Source organism: Typopeltis vanoorti, chromosome 24, assembly GCF_054136105.1.
Source record: "Typopeltis vanoorti isolate ZY-2024b chromosome 24, IOZ_Tvanoo_1.0, whole genome shotgun sequence".
Taxonomy (NCBI): domain Eukaryota; kingdom Metazoa; phylum Arthropoda; class Arachnida; order Uropygi; family Thelyphonidae; genus Typopeltis; species Typopeltis vanoorti.
In genome coordinates this window covers 4,037,336-4,054,713 of record NC_143572.1, presented here as the reverse complement: position 1 = coordinate 4,054,713, position 17,378 = coordinate 4,037,336, and the positions used below count along the sequence as shown (strand labels likewise).

At 34.8% G+C, this 17,378-nt stretch overlaps 1 protein-coding gene across 1 annotated transcript in view; it reads right to left on the bottom strand.

Moving 5' to 3' along the window:
- The window catches only part of LOC150092894 (mediator of RNA polymerase II transcription subunit 13-like), a 557,023-nt gene that overhangs the window by 270,468 nt on the left and 269,177 nt on the right, over positions 1-17,378 (bottom strand). Inside the window, exons 8-9 of the mRNA XM_090414065.1 lie at positions 15,744-16,551; positions 1,269-1,567 (exon numbers count right to left, since the gene is read on the bottom strand). Of these exons, the coding sequence (XP_090270191.1) occupies positions 1,269-1,567; positions 15,744-16,551 (1,107 nt within the window). The remainder of the gene's footprint in view (positions 1-1,268; positions 1,568-15,743; positions 16,552-17,378) is intronic.

The following is a 17,378-nucleotide window of genomic DNA, read 5'->3' as shown; positions in this document are numbered from 1 at the left end:
TCCTTACCAATATGTTCGCATGACTTCTGTTTGACTATTTTTACATACAGTTTGGCTCTCTTACATATTGATCTGTATTCTCTCAGGAGGTCTGTTAACTTGCTTGCCAGGAACTTTTGATATGATTTCTTCTTTTCCAGAATTGCCTCTTTAACTTCATGCATCTACCATGAATTTCAGATTTTTCTTTTCTTGCAAACCACATGCCCCTGCAGAAGAATCAATCACTGTTTTCTTCAGTTTTCCACTGAGACTCGAGGTTTGGTTCTTGTTTTTGAATTCTTTTCATTTTTTTTTCTTGAATAATATTTGTACAGCAGTCTACATTTCATCTCTAAAAACTGTATCCAACTTTAGCTCTTTTTGAAATTTTTTTTAAATATAATTTTCTTTTCATATCATATCCATTTTGCCTACTTAAAACTATGTGATGATCATCACCTATTTCAAACCCCCTGTATACTCTTGTATCCTAAACAACTATCAATAATAACATAGAGTTAAAAATACTTATTTATCATATTCTTTCTGTGTAAATCCATGTGCATTATTATGTTGTATACTGTTTTTATAATAATTAGCCCATGTCCTGAACTGTAATTCAGTCCCTATTCATGTTGGAGAACAGCAGGGGAGAAAATGAACACCATATATTTTGGAGCTGTCCTACAATTTCCTTAGTAGAGCCTTCTGTAGGACAACAGACATAAGTCTCATGGCAGTATATGCATTTTAGATACAGACAACAATACAGAACATCCTGAGTTCCCTTTGCACTATCCCTAACATCTCAACCACATAGGATCAGCACTGATGTGCCACTTTTCTGCAAATGCAAAAACAAGCAGTTGACTTTTATACCCAACCTTTTACTCCAACTATTTTATCCAAGAAACATTATTTATTACAGGGAATAGGTGTGTGTGTGTGTGTGTGTGTGTGTGTGTGTGTGTGTGTGTGTGTGTGTGTGTGTGTGTGTGTGTGAGAGAGAGAGAGAGAGAGAGAGAGAGAGAGATTTAAATAAAATTTTGGATGTATTTCATATGCAGTAAATGGAATCAATCGGTCACACTTTGCTAATTATCTGAACTACAAATAATGACTAAAGCAAGGTGATTTGTGAATACTCCATAAAGATAATTGCAGACTGCATGATAATTATCCATGAGTGGATGGAGTCAGTTAATTCTGGTGCAATCAATAGACTAAATTTCTTAAGCTTTTCATTACAAATTCTTAATTAATAAACAAATAATAATAATACATACCAAGAAAGATTCCCAACAGAAGTATAATCATATAATAATCCCCCCATGAGCAGCTCCTCTTCAGGATCTTCATGGCAGTTTATTGGTAAAGATGGCCTTTTTAAGGCCTGGGATGAGGGGGTAATCTGTGTGGTGCAACTGGTTGTAGCTGGAGTAGAAGGCGGATTATTTGTGGCGATTGGGCGACTTTCTTCTGGTTGTCCAGGTTGCCAGTGATTAGATGCTAAACTAGGAGAGCTGTCAGCACCTTTGGTATTTTCCAACAGGGAGGTAAGAGATGACTGATATGGAGATAATAGCTACAAGATAAATATTATATTAAGTACAGTTACAATTTTGTCATTAACTGAGTGAAACCATATTGAATAATATAAAGTCAAAAAAATTTTTAATTATACCGAAACTTAGTACCAAATGAGAGAATATAAAACTACTTCTTCCTTGGCTTGCTGAATCTCCAATGTTCTTTGCTGCAAGTACCAACTTTTTCCACATTTTCTGTCTTGAGTTCTTCTATTCCAGTCCAGAATTCCTATCTCAGCTAAGTCTCTTTGGATGTTCTTTTCCCAGCACTACCATGGCCTTCCTCTAGTTTACACATCGGGCCCCATCTTGAATGCTTGTTTAGCCATTCTCTCCTCACCTATTTTTTCCACATATCCAAGCCATCCCAATCTGAAAACACTGATTTCATCAGATAGAAGTGGAGATCTATAGAGTTCATATAGTTCTTGATTATGTCTTCTTCTTCATTCACCTATTGTGTTATTTCTTACAGGTCCAAAGACATTTCTGATTATTTTATTTTCAATAATTGCATCTTGGTCTTCTGCTCCATATAAAACAATACATCTAATGATTGCTATGTATATTTCTGTTTTAACTCTACTTTGCAAAATTTTGGGAGATAGAAATGATATAGTGAATGGAAAGATTTATTGGAGTAATATATTCTAGCTTGATATATTCTATTCTAGAAAGATCTATTCTAGCTTGTATTTCTATGCTAATTTTATTATCTCCAGTAATTAATATTCCAAGATATTTGAAGGAAGTGGCATTTTTAAATTTGAGGTTATCGATAGTAAACTGGTCATTTTCCCTTTGACTCTGATTTCTACATACTTTTAAATATTCAATTTTTATCCTGATTGATTTGGCTGACTGTTATTCTAATGTCTTTGGCAGCTTCTCAAACTAGGCTTACAGCATCTGCATATCATAATATTACTCTCCTTGTGTTATCTTAAAAAGTTTCTTGAATACATTTTTTTAAAGCTAAGTTAAATAGGATGAGTAATGGGGCATCTCCTTGCTTCAATCCTGTCTTAATAGCAAACGGTTCAGATCTAATTCCATAAATTTAATATACTATGCTTTGGGTGTCAGTGGTGAAAATTTTAATTAAACATATTATCTTATGAGGTATTTCAAGTTCATCTAATATTCCCCAAAGGCCTTCTCTATGAATGCTAACAAATTGCTTTTCTAAAATCTATAAAAAAAATATGAAATTGTTGATTATATTCTCATTTTTTTTTCCCTATTATTTGTCTTAGTGTAAAAATCTGATCAACTGGACATATTACTTCTTCTGAATCCTGCTTGATATTCACCTATATTTTCTTCAGCATATTAGATAAAATTTTGTAATCTGCTGACAGGAGCAACATCTCTATCTCTCTGTAATTTTCCATCACTACATGAGCAACAGAAAGTGGAGGATTTATGATGGTTGTCAGTTTAATGGAGCAATAACCATGGAAGTATCAGCAGAACAAACACAGTTCCAAAATACTGTGCCTGTGAGATAGAGGTTGAAGTGAATCTGTAGGAGAGGGATCATCTATGAGTCTAACTGCTTGCCTCTGGACAGTGTCAAGGATTCTGAGGAAAGTTTTAGATACACCATCCCATACATGGAAGCAGTATTCTTAACATGGGCAAATTTGGGATTTATACATACTTAAGAGTTGGATGGGTGTAAAATAGGCTCTTAAACGAAAGAATGCCAAGTTTCTTGAATGCTGAGGAGACCATTGATGTGATGTGTTTATGCCAGGAAAGACTGGAGGTAAACATTAGTCCAAGCAAGGAGATTTGATTTTGTCTGGTGATTTGTGTATTACTAAGGGTAAGGGTAGGTGAACTGGGATCTCTTTTGCACAAGAAAAGCAAGACTGCCTTTTAGTGAAAGTGAACATAAGGTTGTCCTTATTCCTCTGAAGAATAGTATGTTAATCAATGTTTAAGGAACTACTTATAGATGAACATGTAGCCTGGGAAGTCAGAGTATTGCATGGTTTTTCAAATGAGTAGGATGAGAAGAGTATTACTGTCTGCAAAGCAGTGGATAGGATTAGTGGTTATTGTGAGTAGATAATTTATGTACAGGAGAAAAAGAGGTGATAGGACAGATCCTTGAGGCACTCCAACATTGGTGGAGTGCCTCAAGGCCTTACTGTTGAAGAAGTTTATAAAAAACTTCAACAGTAATCTCATAAGAACTCCTTACCATACGTATCACCCCTCCTCCCATCCACTAGACTCTGTAAATTTCATCTTTTCAACCTTTCTTCATACTCAGTATTCCAGAGATCACCTTAGTTACAAGGACTCTTTCCAATACCTCTTCATCCTTTTGTAAACCAGGTGATCAAATCTGTGCACAGTAAACCATATATGGCCTAATACGAGACCTTTTAGAATGGAACCAGAATCTTCTTACATTTACAAGTTAGTTTTCTCTGCATCACTGCCATAATTCATTGTGTTGCCCTCATCACTTTGGCAATGTGTCCTCTAAATCTTAGAACCCTATCCACCATCAAACACAGATAGTAAACTGGGTTTACTATCTGGGTTTCCTCTTCCTCCTCCAATATATCTCTACCAAGTGTATACTCTACATCCCATCTTTGTTTTCCAAAATTTAAAACCTTACACTTTGCAACAATGAACTGGTATCAATGATTTCATATTATTCTCAGAGAATTAATTTTCATTTTAATAATATTAGTTATTGAAAGTTTATTTTTCACTTGGTTCGAGTATAATAAATTTAGTTTAATCCTTTATCCAAGTGTGAGCAAACAAAGTTTGCGCCTGAAAGTATCTTCAGGACTGGGGTAAGGTGGTACAACACCAGGGCACTTCTTGCAAAGGTGGAGCAAGATACCAACACTCCTATCTCAGTATCTCCCATAATGCAAAACACATCTCCTTGCGGATATGTCTAATGTTATGCATTAAGGGAAGGGCCACAACCCAGACTAGTTTAGACCTTTATTGAGGTCTCTTCAGTGGGAGCCAGGCCCAAGTGGAGATACCAGGCAGAAGCATTAGCGGGTCATCTCTACCTATAGGAGTTGCCAAATGGTGTGCCACCCTTTTTTTTTTAATAAATTACTCTGGATTTAGTTTAATCCTTTATCCAAGTGAAAAATAAACTTTCAACATCTATCTCTAAATCCAGAGTAATTTATTAAAAAGAAAAAAAGGGTGGCACACCATTTGGCAACTCCTATAGGTAGAGATGACCTGCTAATGCTTCTGCCTGGTATCTCCACTTGGGCCTGGCTCCCACTGAAGAGACCTCGATAAAGGTCTAAACTAGTCTGGGTTGTGGCCCTTCCCTTAATGCATAACATTAGACATATCCACAAGGAGATGTGTTTTGCATTATGGGAGATACTGAGATAGGAGTGTTGGTAGCTTGCTCCACCTTTGCAAGAAGTGTCCTGGTGTTGTACCACCTTACCCCAGTCCTGAAGATACTTTCAGGCGCAAACTTTGTTTGCTCACACTTGGATAAAGGATTAAACTAAATTTATAATATTAGTTATTAATATGTAGCAAAGCAAAAATGCAAGTGAGGAGGATGAAGAAAGTGAAAATAACTGACTGAGATTTGAATGATTTATGTGATGACTCAAAAGTATAATTTGAGCAGCTGCACATTGAAATAAAAAAAGACATAATATATATCCTGGATATTCATAGACAAGATCACAAAAAAGTGTGAATTATACATACAGTACTGCACAAATTAATTTGAACATATTTTGTACTTATTTTGTTTCGCAAGAAAATAAGTACAAAAATTAAACTCCAACTTTACTTAATAATTTATATGTGCTCCTCTGTTCCTAATAAGTTCATTAATTCACTTAGGCATGGACTCCACCAACGTAAAACACATTTTTCTTATTGCTGCATCTCAAACTATACTTTTATAATGGATTGTATTAAGTAATCCTTTATATCACAATTTAATTTTTTCAAGTCTCTTTTTCATATGGCCCATAAATTTTCTATTGGTTAATGTCAGGAGAGTTACCTGACTACTGAAGCAATTAGATGTTCTAATTTTTGAGGAACATTTTCACTTTTTTTTTTTTTGAAGTATGGCACTAGGACAAGATTCTGTTGGAAGATGAGTTCATTGTCTTTCTGGATGATCTGTGGGACCACTCTTATCTCTAATATTTTCATGTATTGGTCACTTTTCATCATGCTGTCAACAGGCACAAGTTATCATGCTGTCATGTGTAAAACACACACATTTTTAGCTAGGTGTTTAGGAGCTTCTTGAAGGGCAGGAGAAGTCTTCTCAGCTGCTGATTTGTGAACATAGGGGTATTTGCTCTCCTTGGACAAAGAAATGGCTCTCATCTGAAAATAAGACCTTTCACTTTTCAAAGTCCAAACTTTGTACAGTTTTTTTCCCACTGGAGCCACTTTTTTCTGCATCGCCTTTGTGAACAGTTTTTTTCTTTTTTGGTTTGTGGGCAGTCCTCCCTACTTCCAGCAATTTTTGACAGACTGTCATATCAGAATCGTTAATCCCACTAGATGACAGGTCTCTATTTACGTATACAGCAGACAATCTTCGAATCATTGTGCTTTTTTCTAACTAGTAAATGATTTTGAGTAGGTGTAGTTTTCCCTTTTTACCCACATTTTCCTTTTCTGTCAGAAGAAAAGGTACATGTCTCCCTAAACCTCTTTAAACCTCCACTCTCTAAATCTCTTTCGCATTAAGCACCCAAACCAATACCACACTCATTGGCAATTTGTCTCTAAGTCATGGATGCATGTGCTGAGAAAGAGTGCATATTTTTAAATGCTTTCTTGGAGATGTATCCATTTTATAGCTACACAAAATGGATAACACACTACGAATATCCCTTGTTTACACTCATCATAGGGACAGTTAAAACACACAGCACCCAACCAAAATAGTGAACTTAAACCAAAACCAAAACATTGTGAACAGGAAAAAAAAAAAAAAAAAAAAAAATTGACAAAAACTTGGCTTGTTCAGATTAATTTGTTCACTACTGTATACATTATATTTCATATACAATGTGGCTAGTTTATTAAGTACATAGTGTCACATGTCCATCTACTTGGTCTTTTTTAAGGTGGATCCTCCCACAAAATGTGTTGGTTTAATGATTAGATAATATAATATCCTGCTTGTCTATAAATATAGTTTTTTTAAAACCATTTCAGGCCTCCAAATAAGCAAGTCTCTATTTAAGTCTACATCAGACAATCTTGGAATCATTTTGCTTTGCCTAACTAGTAAATGATTTTGAGTAAGTGTAGTTTTCCTTTTTTCGCCCACATTTTCCTTTTCTGTCAGGAGAAAAGGTACCTGTCTCCCTAAACTTTAAAATTGCATTAACAGTACCCAAACCAACCACTTGTTGCCAATTTGTCTTTGAGTCATGGATGTGTGCTGAGAAAGAGTGCATATTTTTGAATGCTTTCTTGGAGATGTATCCATTTTATAGCTACACAAAATGGATAACACACTACGAATATCCCTTGTTTACACTCATCATAGGGACAGTTAAAACACACAGCACCCAACCAAAATAGTGAACTTAAACCAAAACCAAAACATTGTGAACAGGAAAAAAAAAAAAAAAAAAAAAAATTGACAAAAACTTGGCTTGTTCAGATTAATTTGTTCACTACTGTATACATTATATTTCATATACAATGTGGCTAGTTTATTAAGTACATAGTGTCACATGTCCATCTACTTGGTCTTTTTTAAGGTGGATCCTCCCACAAAATGTGTTGGTTTAATGATTAGATAATATAATATCCTGCTTGTCTATAAATATAGTTTTTTTAAAACCATTTCAGGCCTCCAAATAAGCAAGTCTCTATTTAAGTCTACATCAGACAATCTTGGAATCATTTTGCTTTGCCTAACTAGTAAATGATTTTGAGTAAGTGTAGTTTTCCTTTTTTCGCCCACATTTTCCTTTTCTGTCAGGAGAAAAGGTACCTGTCTCCCTAAACTTTAAAATTGCATTAACAGTACCCAAACCAACCACTTGTTGCCAATTTGTCTTTGAGTCATGGATGTGTGCTGAGAAAGAGTGCATATTTTTGAATGCTTTCTTGGAGATGTATTAATTTTATAGCTACACAATGCCAACTTGTTTACACTTATTAAAAACACATAGCACTATTAATAAAACATTGTAGAGACAGTTAAAACATGTAGCACTCAACCAAAATAGTGGACTGAAACAAAAACCAAACCAAAAACTTCAAGAAAATTTGACTTGTTTGGATTAACATGTTCGCTGCTGTATAAATGACCTGCTTTCATTGGTTGCAAATCCTATTCATATTTTTGCTGATGATAGCACTCTCCACTCATACGACAAGCCTTGCAGTTCTCAAACATCTCCAGCTCCAAGATCATCTGCAATAAGAGTTCTGAACACTGATTTCTGCAATATCTTTCATTGTGGTGAAAACAACCTACTCATCTTCAATGTGTTACGTTTTTACTCTGTCATTGTTATATCTTTTATCTTTATTCTTTACGTGATTTACTTTCTTATATATACTTTGTTTTCTATCTGCTTTATTTAACTTCAAGTATCCCTAAGTCGTCTATCTTACTTGAATGTGTGATCTTATCGCTTACCTAGCAAATTTCTCAATTTTGGGCCCCCAGAAATACCTGTTCCCTGATCACTATAAGCTATCCTCATTCACTCAGGCAATATTTATTTACTGTGCCAGCCTTGGCCTTAAGGTTAGAGTTAAACTCAGCCTGAGGATAGTTATAAGGTATCAGGTGCTACTAATATCATTCACTAAAATTCAGAAGCCTTAGGTTTTCTAGTTTATTTGCAGTCATGCCCCTTTTCCTTTCTTGATTGGGATATCCCCGCCCACATATATGATCACAGGTTCATAATTTTATGAAGGGTCAGTCAACATGGTCAGAAATACAAGCATGAAAGGTATCAAACAATTTTAATGGATTAATTATTAAATATAGTACAGGAACAAAACAGATAATAATACTAAGTTAAACTCTTGCTTTCCTCTCACTCTCTCATTCTTAAAACAAACATGGATTCTAAATCTTTACAATTCAATTTCCTCAACTTATTTGACATTTTAGTTTACAACTCATTAGGCCTGCTAGGAATTTAGCACATTATTCGTTTCCCCTGAGTGGGTCACAACAAAATATCTAATAAACTAATAGTTCTTAAAATTCAGTCCAAAGGTATAGAGTTATTCACATAAATTTCAATTCTTCATACTTCCTTTTATCACAAATTCGAAATACACTCTCTTCCGTACTGTTAGTCAATTTCTCTAAAAGGGGCTAGAACATATAAAAGTACTTATCTTCACTATTTCGGTTTCTCTCGGGGTTCTCTCTGTCCTTCTTTCTTTCGGAATTCTGGCTATCTTGAATCTACCGCCATGTGAAATTCACGTGCTCTTCCTGAATCGGATGCTGTTTCTTTGCTATGGATTTACGTCAATGCTTTTTCTCATTGATGGCTTACATTCGATCTTGCCGTGTTCTGTGGCGGTGCCATGCTGGAACTTCTCGAAGGTCAGCTCTTAATGTGAGCACACGCGAGAATACAGGAACAAATAAAATGGGGGGGGGGATTCAATTCAGTGTTGTGGGTTTTATATGCTCCCCAAGAGCACCACCTTTCCGAGTTTGATTTCTCCTATCGTCCTTCCGGTTGGTCCCCGACTGGGTGACCTCACCGATCCTCATATGGGGGCTTTCCAATTCCGGGAACGTATGTATCATGAAATTTTCTCAGATGTAACACCCACGGGCACTTACGCTGCTCTTGTAGCATTAGGGAGACCTTTGCCCCATCTTGCCGAATAATTTGCATTCTTTTACGTGTAGAATAGTACTGATAATTTCTCTTCCAACTGCCCCCTTTTGTTGACTTACAGTTACATTTGATATATAGCATTAACTTCATTTTAAACAGCTCTAAATTTAATTTGCAAGATGTTATTTCCTTTAAAAACATAGTTACACTGTGCTAAATGATAAGTATGCTCAATTTATGGTTATTTTCTGTTAGACTCTGGAATGGTGACATCATGTAGAATGAGGTCGCCTGTTTCAGATCTAACAAATACTTCCAAATCACAGTTTTGTTTATTTTCTTGCAAAAATAAAAAAGACCTTAGATTTCCTCCACTTATTTTTGATAATGCTTAGTTCAACAGTCAAGGCCAGATCCCTCTTCTTGGACTGAATCTTAATCGAAGCTTTTCCTCGCAAAATCACATCACTTCTATAGCATTCTCAGATTCAAAAAAAAAAAACTTGGCAACCTTTTTCACTCAAGACATTATATTTATTCTGACCAGTTATTTACTCTGTACAAATCTCACATCTGCCCATCCTTAGAATACTGCTCTTATGTTTGGATTGGTGCACTTACGACCTGCCTAAAATTTCTTGACACCATTCAGAAAAGTGTGGCTGTTGATTAATGACACTTCTCTTTCACAGATGCTCTTTGGCCACTGTCTCATAGAAGATCATTTTCACATTGTGTCTCTTCTACAGATATTTCCATGATATTTAGCAGAACTAACATCCAATATGCCATATCCTCTAATTTCTACCAGATCTACAAGAACTCAAGCAACAGACAATCAACATCTCTTTACAATCAAACTGCATACTCACCAAACCTGCTACTCTTAGTTGTCTTCATTCTGTCCAACTCATGCCTGTGAAACAGCCTCCCCAACAAAGTATTTCCAAAGGACTACAACCTCACACTTTTTTTTAAGGAGAACATCAAAAAGATTACTCAGCTTTTGACCCTAGTCCGCCCACAGCATTTACAGGGTGTCCAAAAAAGAACTCTGGCATTTTAAATGAAATTTATTTTATGACATTTTGATGCAGAAATGTATGTAGCATATATTATCAAAGTACAATGTGTGCACCATTTACAGCTCTACAGACATCAAAATGGAATTCCACGTCAGACCATACTCAGATAAGCATATCCATTGGAATTGCTTCTATGGTTGCTGTTATTCTATGGAGTGGGCAAGGTTTTTTTCTTTGATACACAATTCCTTTTACATAGCCCACAGGAAGAAATTCATTGAAATCGAATCTTGAATGTGTGGTGGCCAAGCAACGAAACCACCTCTGCCTATCCATTTTCCTGTATCAGTTGTTGAGCACAGTCCACACAATTGCTGTATAATGTGGTAGGGCTCCATCCTATTGAAAAATGAGGCCCTCCACATTCTCAATCTGAGAAAACACAAATTTCTCTAGCATATCCAGGTATGCCACATTCGTTTAACACTCGAAATAACAGCAACCATAGAAGGAATTCCTATGGATACCCGATGATGCTTACCTGTGTGTGGTCTGAGGTATAATTTCATTTTGATGTCTGTAGGGCTGTAAATGGTGCACACATTGAGTTCCACTAATAGATAATCAAACTTGTGAAATTGTACTTTGATTATATATGCTACATACATTTCTGCTTCAAAATGTCATAAAATAAATTTCATTGAAACCCCAGAGTTCTTTTTGGTCACCCTGTATTTGTGAGCAGCAGTAGAGCTATTTATGTGGGAATGATATTTATAAAAAAGCCCCATGTTCATGCAGCAAGCTTTACATTGGTCAGACATGGAGAAGTTTCAAAATCCATAAGAAAGAGCGCACAGGCAACATGGAACATAAAAGGAAAGAAAAATGTGATCTCACATCATCATGATATGGATTGGCCATCCACTTCCATGCCACAACTGAAGGGACAACTTTTTTGCTAGGATGTCTAAGGAGTCTTATGAAGTGATTCATTCACATAGTATCTTGAACAGAAACTATGGCCCTTATACTACATGGCATCTATTAGTCTTTTATTCCTTTGTGATATACAAGATCTCCATTATGCTAATAACTGCTTACAGACTTTATGCACATTATGCAGAATGTATGATGTATCTAATGATGTGTGATTAGCTATTATGTTATCAATTGCTTTCATTTATAAAAAAAAATAAATAAATAAATAAAATAAAATAAAAACTGTTGTTCAAGTATTCAGATCTTTTTGTACATTTTCTACTGCTTTTACTGATGAGGCTGTCAACTAACTGATATTGAAATTTGTCATTTTTTTTTTTAAATAAATCTACAAACATTATCCCACCTTGTTTATTTTTGTAAATCCTTGTAGTTATCAAATTGAATAAGGTTACATTTTATAATAGGATGACAAGCATACTGATGGAAAATAATTATGTTGTAATTTTTCAATTTTGTAAAAGTATCTGATAGAATATCACATTGCAAACTAACTACTGTTGAAAACTAGTGGATAAGGAAGAACAAACAGTTGGTAGCCTGGTTACAGGCATGATTGGTAGATAAAAGCTAGCAAGTTGTGCATAGGGTTTAATGGCTCATATAGGAAAGGTGACAAGAAGGATCAGAGTTCTGTTCTGGGACTGCTGTTGATTAGTTTATGCATTAATGATATAGTTCAAGATCTGGGAGGAGATACAGTTGACTATATGGGCCATAATGGTTTGTTATCATAAGTAGTTTACTATGGTGAAGTTTCTTTATAACAGTAACGTGTGTATGGGGCTTCAGTCAGGATTTTCTGGTAATTTGTTACATTGGGTGAGTTTGTTATAACAGCATTTTTTATAGTGAGAGTTAACTGCTTACTGATGATGCGAAATTAGGAAGCTCTAATGTAGTATTTTTAGAAGATCTGAATGAGTCAGTACTTTGGGGAGATGAAAACAGGATGTCACTTCCGTAATGCTAAGTGTAAACTCATTCACTTTGGTTAGAAAAGATGGAACAAGATGTATTTTATTAGAAGAACTTAACTCCAACAGACTGAGGAAGCAAGAGGTCAGAGTCTTGGTGGCTAGACAGCTGAAGTTCAGTAGATGCACTGAAAGGAAATTGGCCAATATATGTGATATTGGTCAATATGGATAAGGATAACTCTATATGGAACTAATCCGCCACACCTGGATTTCTGTGGAACAATCTGGTCATATGGATATCTGTGTGATAAGAAAACAGTACAATCTGTGTAGAGGCAAGTGACTAAGACTGTCTTAGGACACTGGAATGTTAGGTAGCAGAACAGCTGAAAGAAATGTGCTCTGAAGAGGTGATATGACTGAGGATATGTTGGTGAGAAGAGGGTAACTAAATTAGATAATCTGTTTAGAATGCAAATGCACAGACATTTCTAAACTGGAAAATTTCTGCAGAAGCAATTATGATTGTTGGAAAGATGACACAACACAGATATAATAAGAGCTCTCATACTGCCACCAGCACTGGAAGTCGCCAGACATTTGTCTTGACAACCTATGCTTAATATGCATATATTCTTTGTCAATTATAATGCAATTATACTGACTGAATACAAAATAGCTAAACATTTAAATTTTGAGGACATAATAACCGACTGTCAAAAAATAAGTAAGATTAAGAAGAAAAACTGTTTAACTTAACTTGTTGCAAGTTGTAACATGCAAAAGATTTCTTAAATTATTTTTACATCTATAAATTACCTTTATCAGACATACAAAAATATATTGGGAAAATTTGGAGAAAAGAGCAAAACTAATAATAATGGCAAATACTTTTTATTAAAATAAAAATTTTAAAAAATAGAATTATCTTTCATTATAAAAATCCATCATTATCATCAAATTCCTGACATGTACCCTCAAGGGGTGTACAGGATATGATAGTACTACATGAAAAATTTACATCATTACTAACTTTCTATCTACAACTTCCCTCCAAATCAGTCTGTTACTTGTCAAGACTCCAACATTATTAGATCTTATATTTCTATCTTCTAAGGCACTTTTTACTGTATCAATCCACCTATATCTTGGTCTTCCTCTGGATCTTTTTCCAGGAAACCTGGCAGAGAACACTTGTTTTGCTAATCTTTCCTCGTCCATTCTGTTTAAGTGACCATACCACCTGAGATTAGCTCTGCTAACACATTCCTGAATGCCAACAATGTCAAGTTCTTTCCTAATATCCTCGTTTTTAATCTGATATTGCCATTGATACCATTTGTTTATGCTCATAATCTTTCTCAGGACTCTCATATCTGCAGTCTCTAGTCTTTGGTCAAGTGTTTACTTCTGACCAGGCTCTCAGATCCATAAGTTAAAATTGGCTTGAATACCATCTTGTATACAGCTAATTTAGTATTTGACTAATTTCATTTTCATTTCCTTATTAAATGCACTTAATATTTTTTTATTAAAATAAAAAATAAAAAAAATAGAATTATCTTTCATTATAAAAATCCATCATCATCAAATTCCTGACATGTACCCTGAAGGGATGTACAGAATATGATAGTACTACATGAAAAATTTACATCATTACTAACTTTCTATCTACAATTTTCCTCCAAATCAGTCTGTTAATTGTCAAGACTCCAACATTATCAGATCTTATATTTCTATCGTCTAAGGCACTTTGTACCGTATCAATCCACCTATATCTTGGTCTTCCTCTGGGTCGTTTTCCTACCAACCTGGCAGAAAACACTTGTTTTGCTAATCTCGTCCATTCTGTTCAAGTGACCATACCACCTGAGATTAGCTCTGCTAATCCATTCCTGGATGCTGACAATGTCAAGTTCTTTCCTAATATCCTCTTTTTTAATATGATATTGCCATTGATGCCATCCGTTCACGCCTCTAATCTTTCTCAGGACTCTCATATCTGCGGTCTCTAGTCTTTGGTCAAGTGTTTTACTTCTGACCTAGCTCTCAGATCCATAAGTTAAACCTGGTTTGAACACTGTCTTGTATACAGCTAATTTAGTATTCCGACTAATTTCTCTCTTATTCCATATGAATTTATTCAATTGACTTCCTATCATACCAGCTTTGTTGATTCTGTTGTCTATTTCTATATTTAATTTACCATCTTCACTAAAAATCGTGCCTAAGTAGCTGAAATGTTTTACTTGTACCACAGGTTCCCCGTTCAAAACACAGTTGACATTTTCGACAATCCTACCTATTTTCATTGTCTTTGGCTTTTTAATGCTGACCTTCATACCATATCTATTACAACAGTTATTTAATTTAGTCAGGGAATCTTGCAAACTTGTAGAGGATTTATTTAGAAGTATAACATAGTCCGCATGAAGCAAAGAGCTGACATTAACATAGCTGACTCAGTCATACAGCTTTGACCCTTAAGCACCCCTTATAAAAAAAAAAATTAAAAAAATCATATATCTTTATATAGATTGACAATTCCCCTGACAATTCAACATCAACAAGCTATCTTTTGCCAAAAACTGCTATTGGTTGGTTGTTTTCTGATTGTTGGACCATAAGAAGTTAAGAATGTTTGTTAGGTACAATGAACTCATCTCCCGGCAAGACCAGGATATGGCACAATAGCATGAACCTATTATTAACCTATGCTGGTGTATGAGCAGTATTTTCTTAGAACACAGTATGTCCTCTCATTTCATGCTCAAAGTTCATCCACTTACTAAAAGTTACTCCCAGCAAGATAATGCACCATGTCACAAGACACACAGATCATTCAGAAATAGATTCAGAAGTATGAGGATGAATCTACCATACTTAACTAGACTGATAAGATACTGGCTCCCAATCCAACATTTAAATAAACTTGTCAACAATCATGTGAATGCAAACAATATTATAATTTTAGGGATACTAGAGATTATTTTGGTATCTTACACTCTGTATATGATATACAGAATTGGTAATAATACAAAAACACTAAAGTACAACTAGCAACAGTCAATCTACTCTATATACAAAAAACTTAGTTATGAAGATAACTAAATTTTCTTCATAACTAAGTTTTAAAGAAAAGTTAGTTATGTATTCCTATTTTATCATAACATTATCACATGAAAAGTTTTGTTTCCTAATGTCTGGATAAAATAGGAATACAAACAAAAATATAACTTTTTGTCAGGTATAATTTACAGTAAGGCTTTCAAGAGAAGGCAATATTAACTTCTTTTTTTTTTTATGTCAAATGTTATTAACCCACATACAACTTTACTGTAGGAAAAGGTTGGACAATGAAAATTTTGTAGACTTAACTGTACAACTAACCTGATCATTCTGAACTTTATCCTTCATGCTGCTATTACTAGTGGGTTCTGGGATAGTAATAGGACTTTGTGTAGCAGCACTGGGTTGAGATTCTAATCTCGATCCTTCTTCCTCCCTTGACAATGGAGGATGAGGAGAAAGAGTTGGCATTGCTGGATCAGCAGATGAGAGCTGAGAATTTACACCATCTGTAAGAGGGGTCCCAGGATGAGGTGAGCCAAGTGATGATGGTTGATTAAGTGTAGTGTGTAACTGTGGCAATCCACTTGGTGTTGCTGACCTTAGATTCTGGCTGAGATTTTTGTACTGGAAAGTGGAAGAGGTAACACCCAGTACTGGAGTGCTTGGTGCTGAGCTAATACGAAATTGTTGAGCTTGGGTTGCAACACAGTTTTCATATTCTAAAGTAACATCAGTCACTGGGCTGCGCCTATGGAATGGAGTTACTCCACGAAGTCGTTGCTGTGGTTTTTCTCTCTCAAGTTTTTCAACCTTTCGAGTAGCAGATGCAGTAGTAGTGGTGGTGGCAGTAGGAGTAGAAGTAGCAGTAGTAGCAGTAGTAAGAACAGTAGTGCTGCTACTACTGCTACTACTACTACTACTATTGTTATTTGGTGTTGCACCTGATGGCTGGGTATTTCCACTAGAAGCACTGCATACACTACTACTACTACCACCACCACCACTACCATTACCACCAGTTCCATTAGGTAATGGAGCATTATTTCCTGAGAGTTCATTGCCAGAGGTCGTTGAACTGGATTTTGTTGCAGCAGTTGTGCTTTCTGTATTACTTTTGCTTTTACATCTGAAAAAGAAAGTAAATTAGTTAAAGACAATCAAAAACAACATCCTAATTATGAACATTATAGTATTTTACCAGATATTTTTATTACTCTACAGAACAGACCAATTCTATTTTGAGATGTAACATTACAATTGTGCAATGTTTCTGTTTCATATGATATTATAAAATAATGCACCTTTTTCAAGCAGACTGTTTTATTCATTAATATTAGTATTACTGCAGCTGGTTTTTAATGCTAACATCAGATTTTCTCAACCTTATAAGAAATTCCATCTGAAGATCAATGCCTAAACAGCAGGTTTTTGATGCATAATAGTAAAAAAGGAAATATTTAGTATGATTCATGTATATAAATTATTTTAGACATCATTACATGATCTGGAATCAATCACAAATTTTAACTGATATAGAATTTTTTTTTTTTTAATCATTTAAAATATTTTTGTTTGTCATTTATGCAAATTTATAAATTTTCTGTAATTTTTATTTCATTTATTATATTTAACTAGAAGTGCACTAATATGCATTTTAGCAATCCTGCTCAAGACATATGGTGAAAGCTTGTTTTTGTGTTCACAGATTTTACATAAATTGGAAAGTTCACACTCAAATCTAACATTCCATAAAATTAATTTAAAATATTCCTCATATTGATTTTTTTTTTTTTTGTTAGTCTTTATTTATGCAGGCACCAATCACTATTTAAAAAAATACCAATAAAGTTTATTTTAAAATGGAATTAAGACCCAAACAATTAATATCAGTTAATGATTGATTACCACTAACATTTTTATATTTTTCTATTTTGTATCAAGTAGCATCACTTT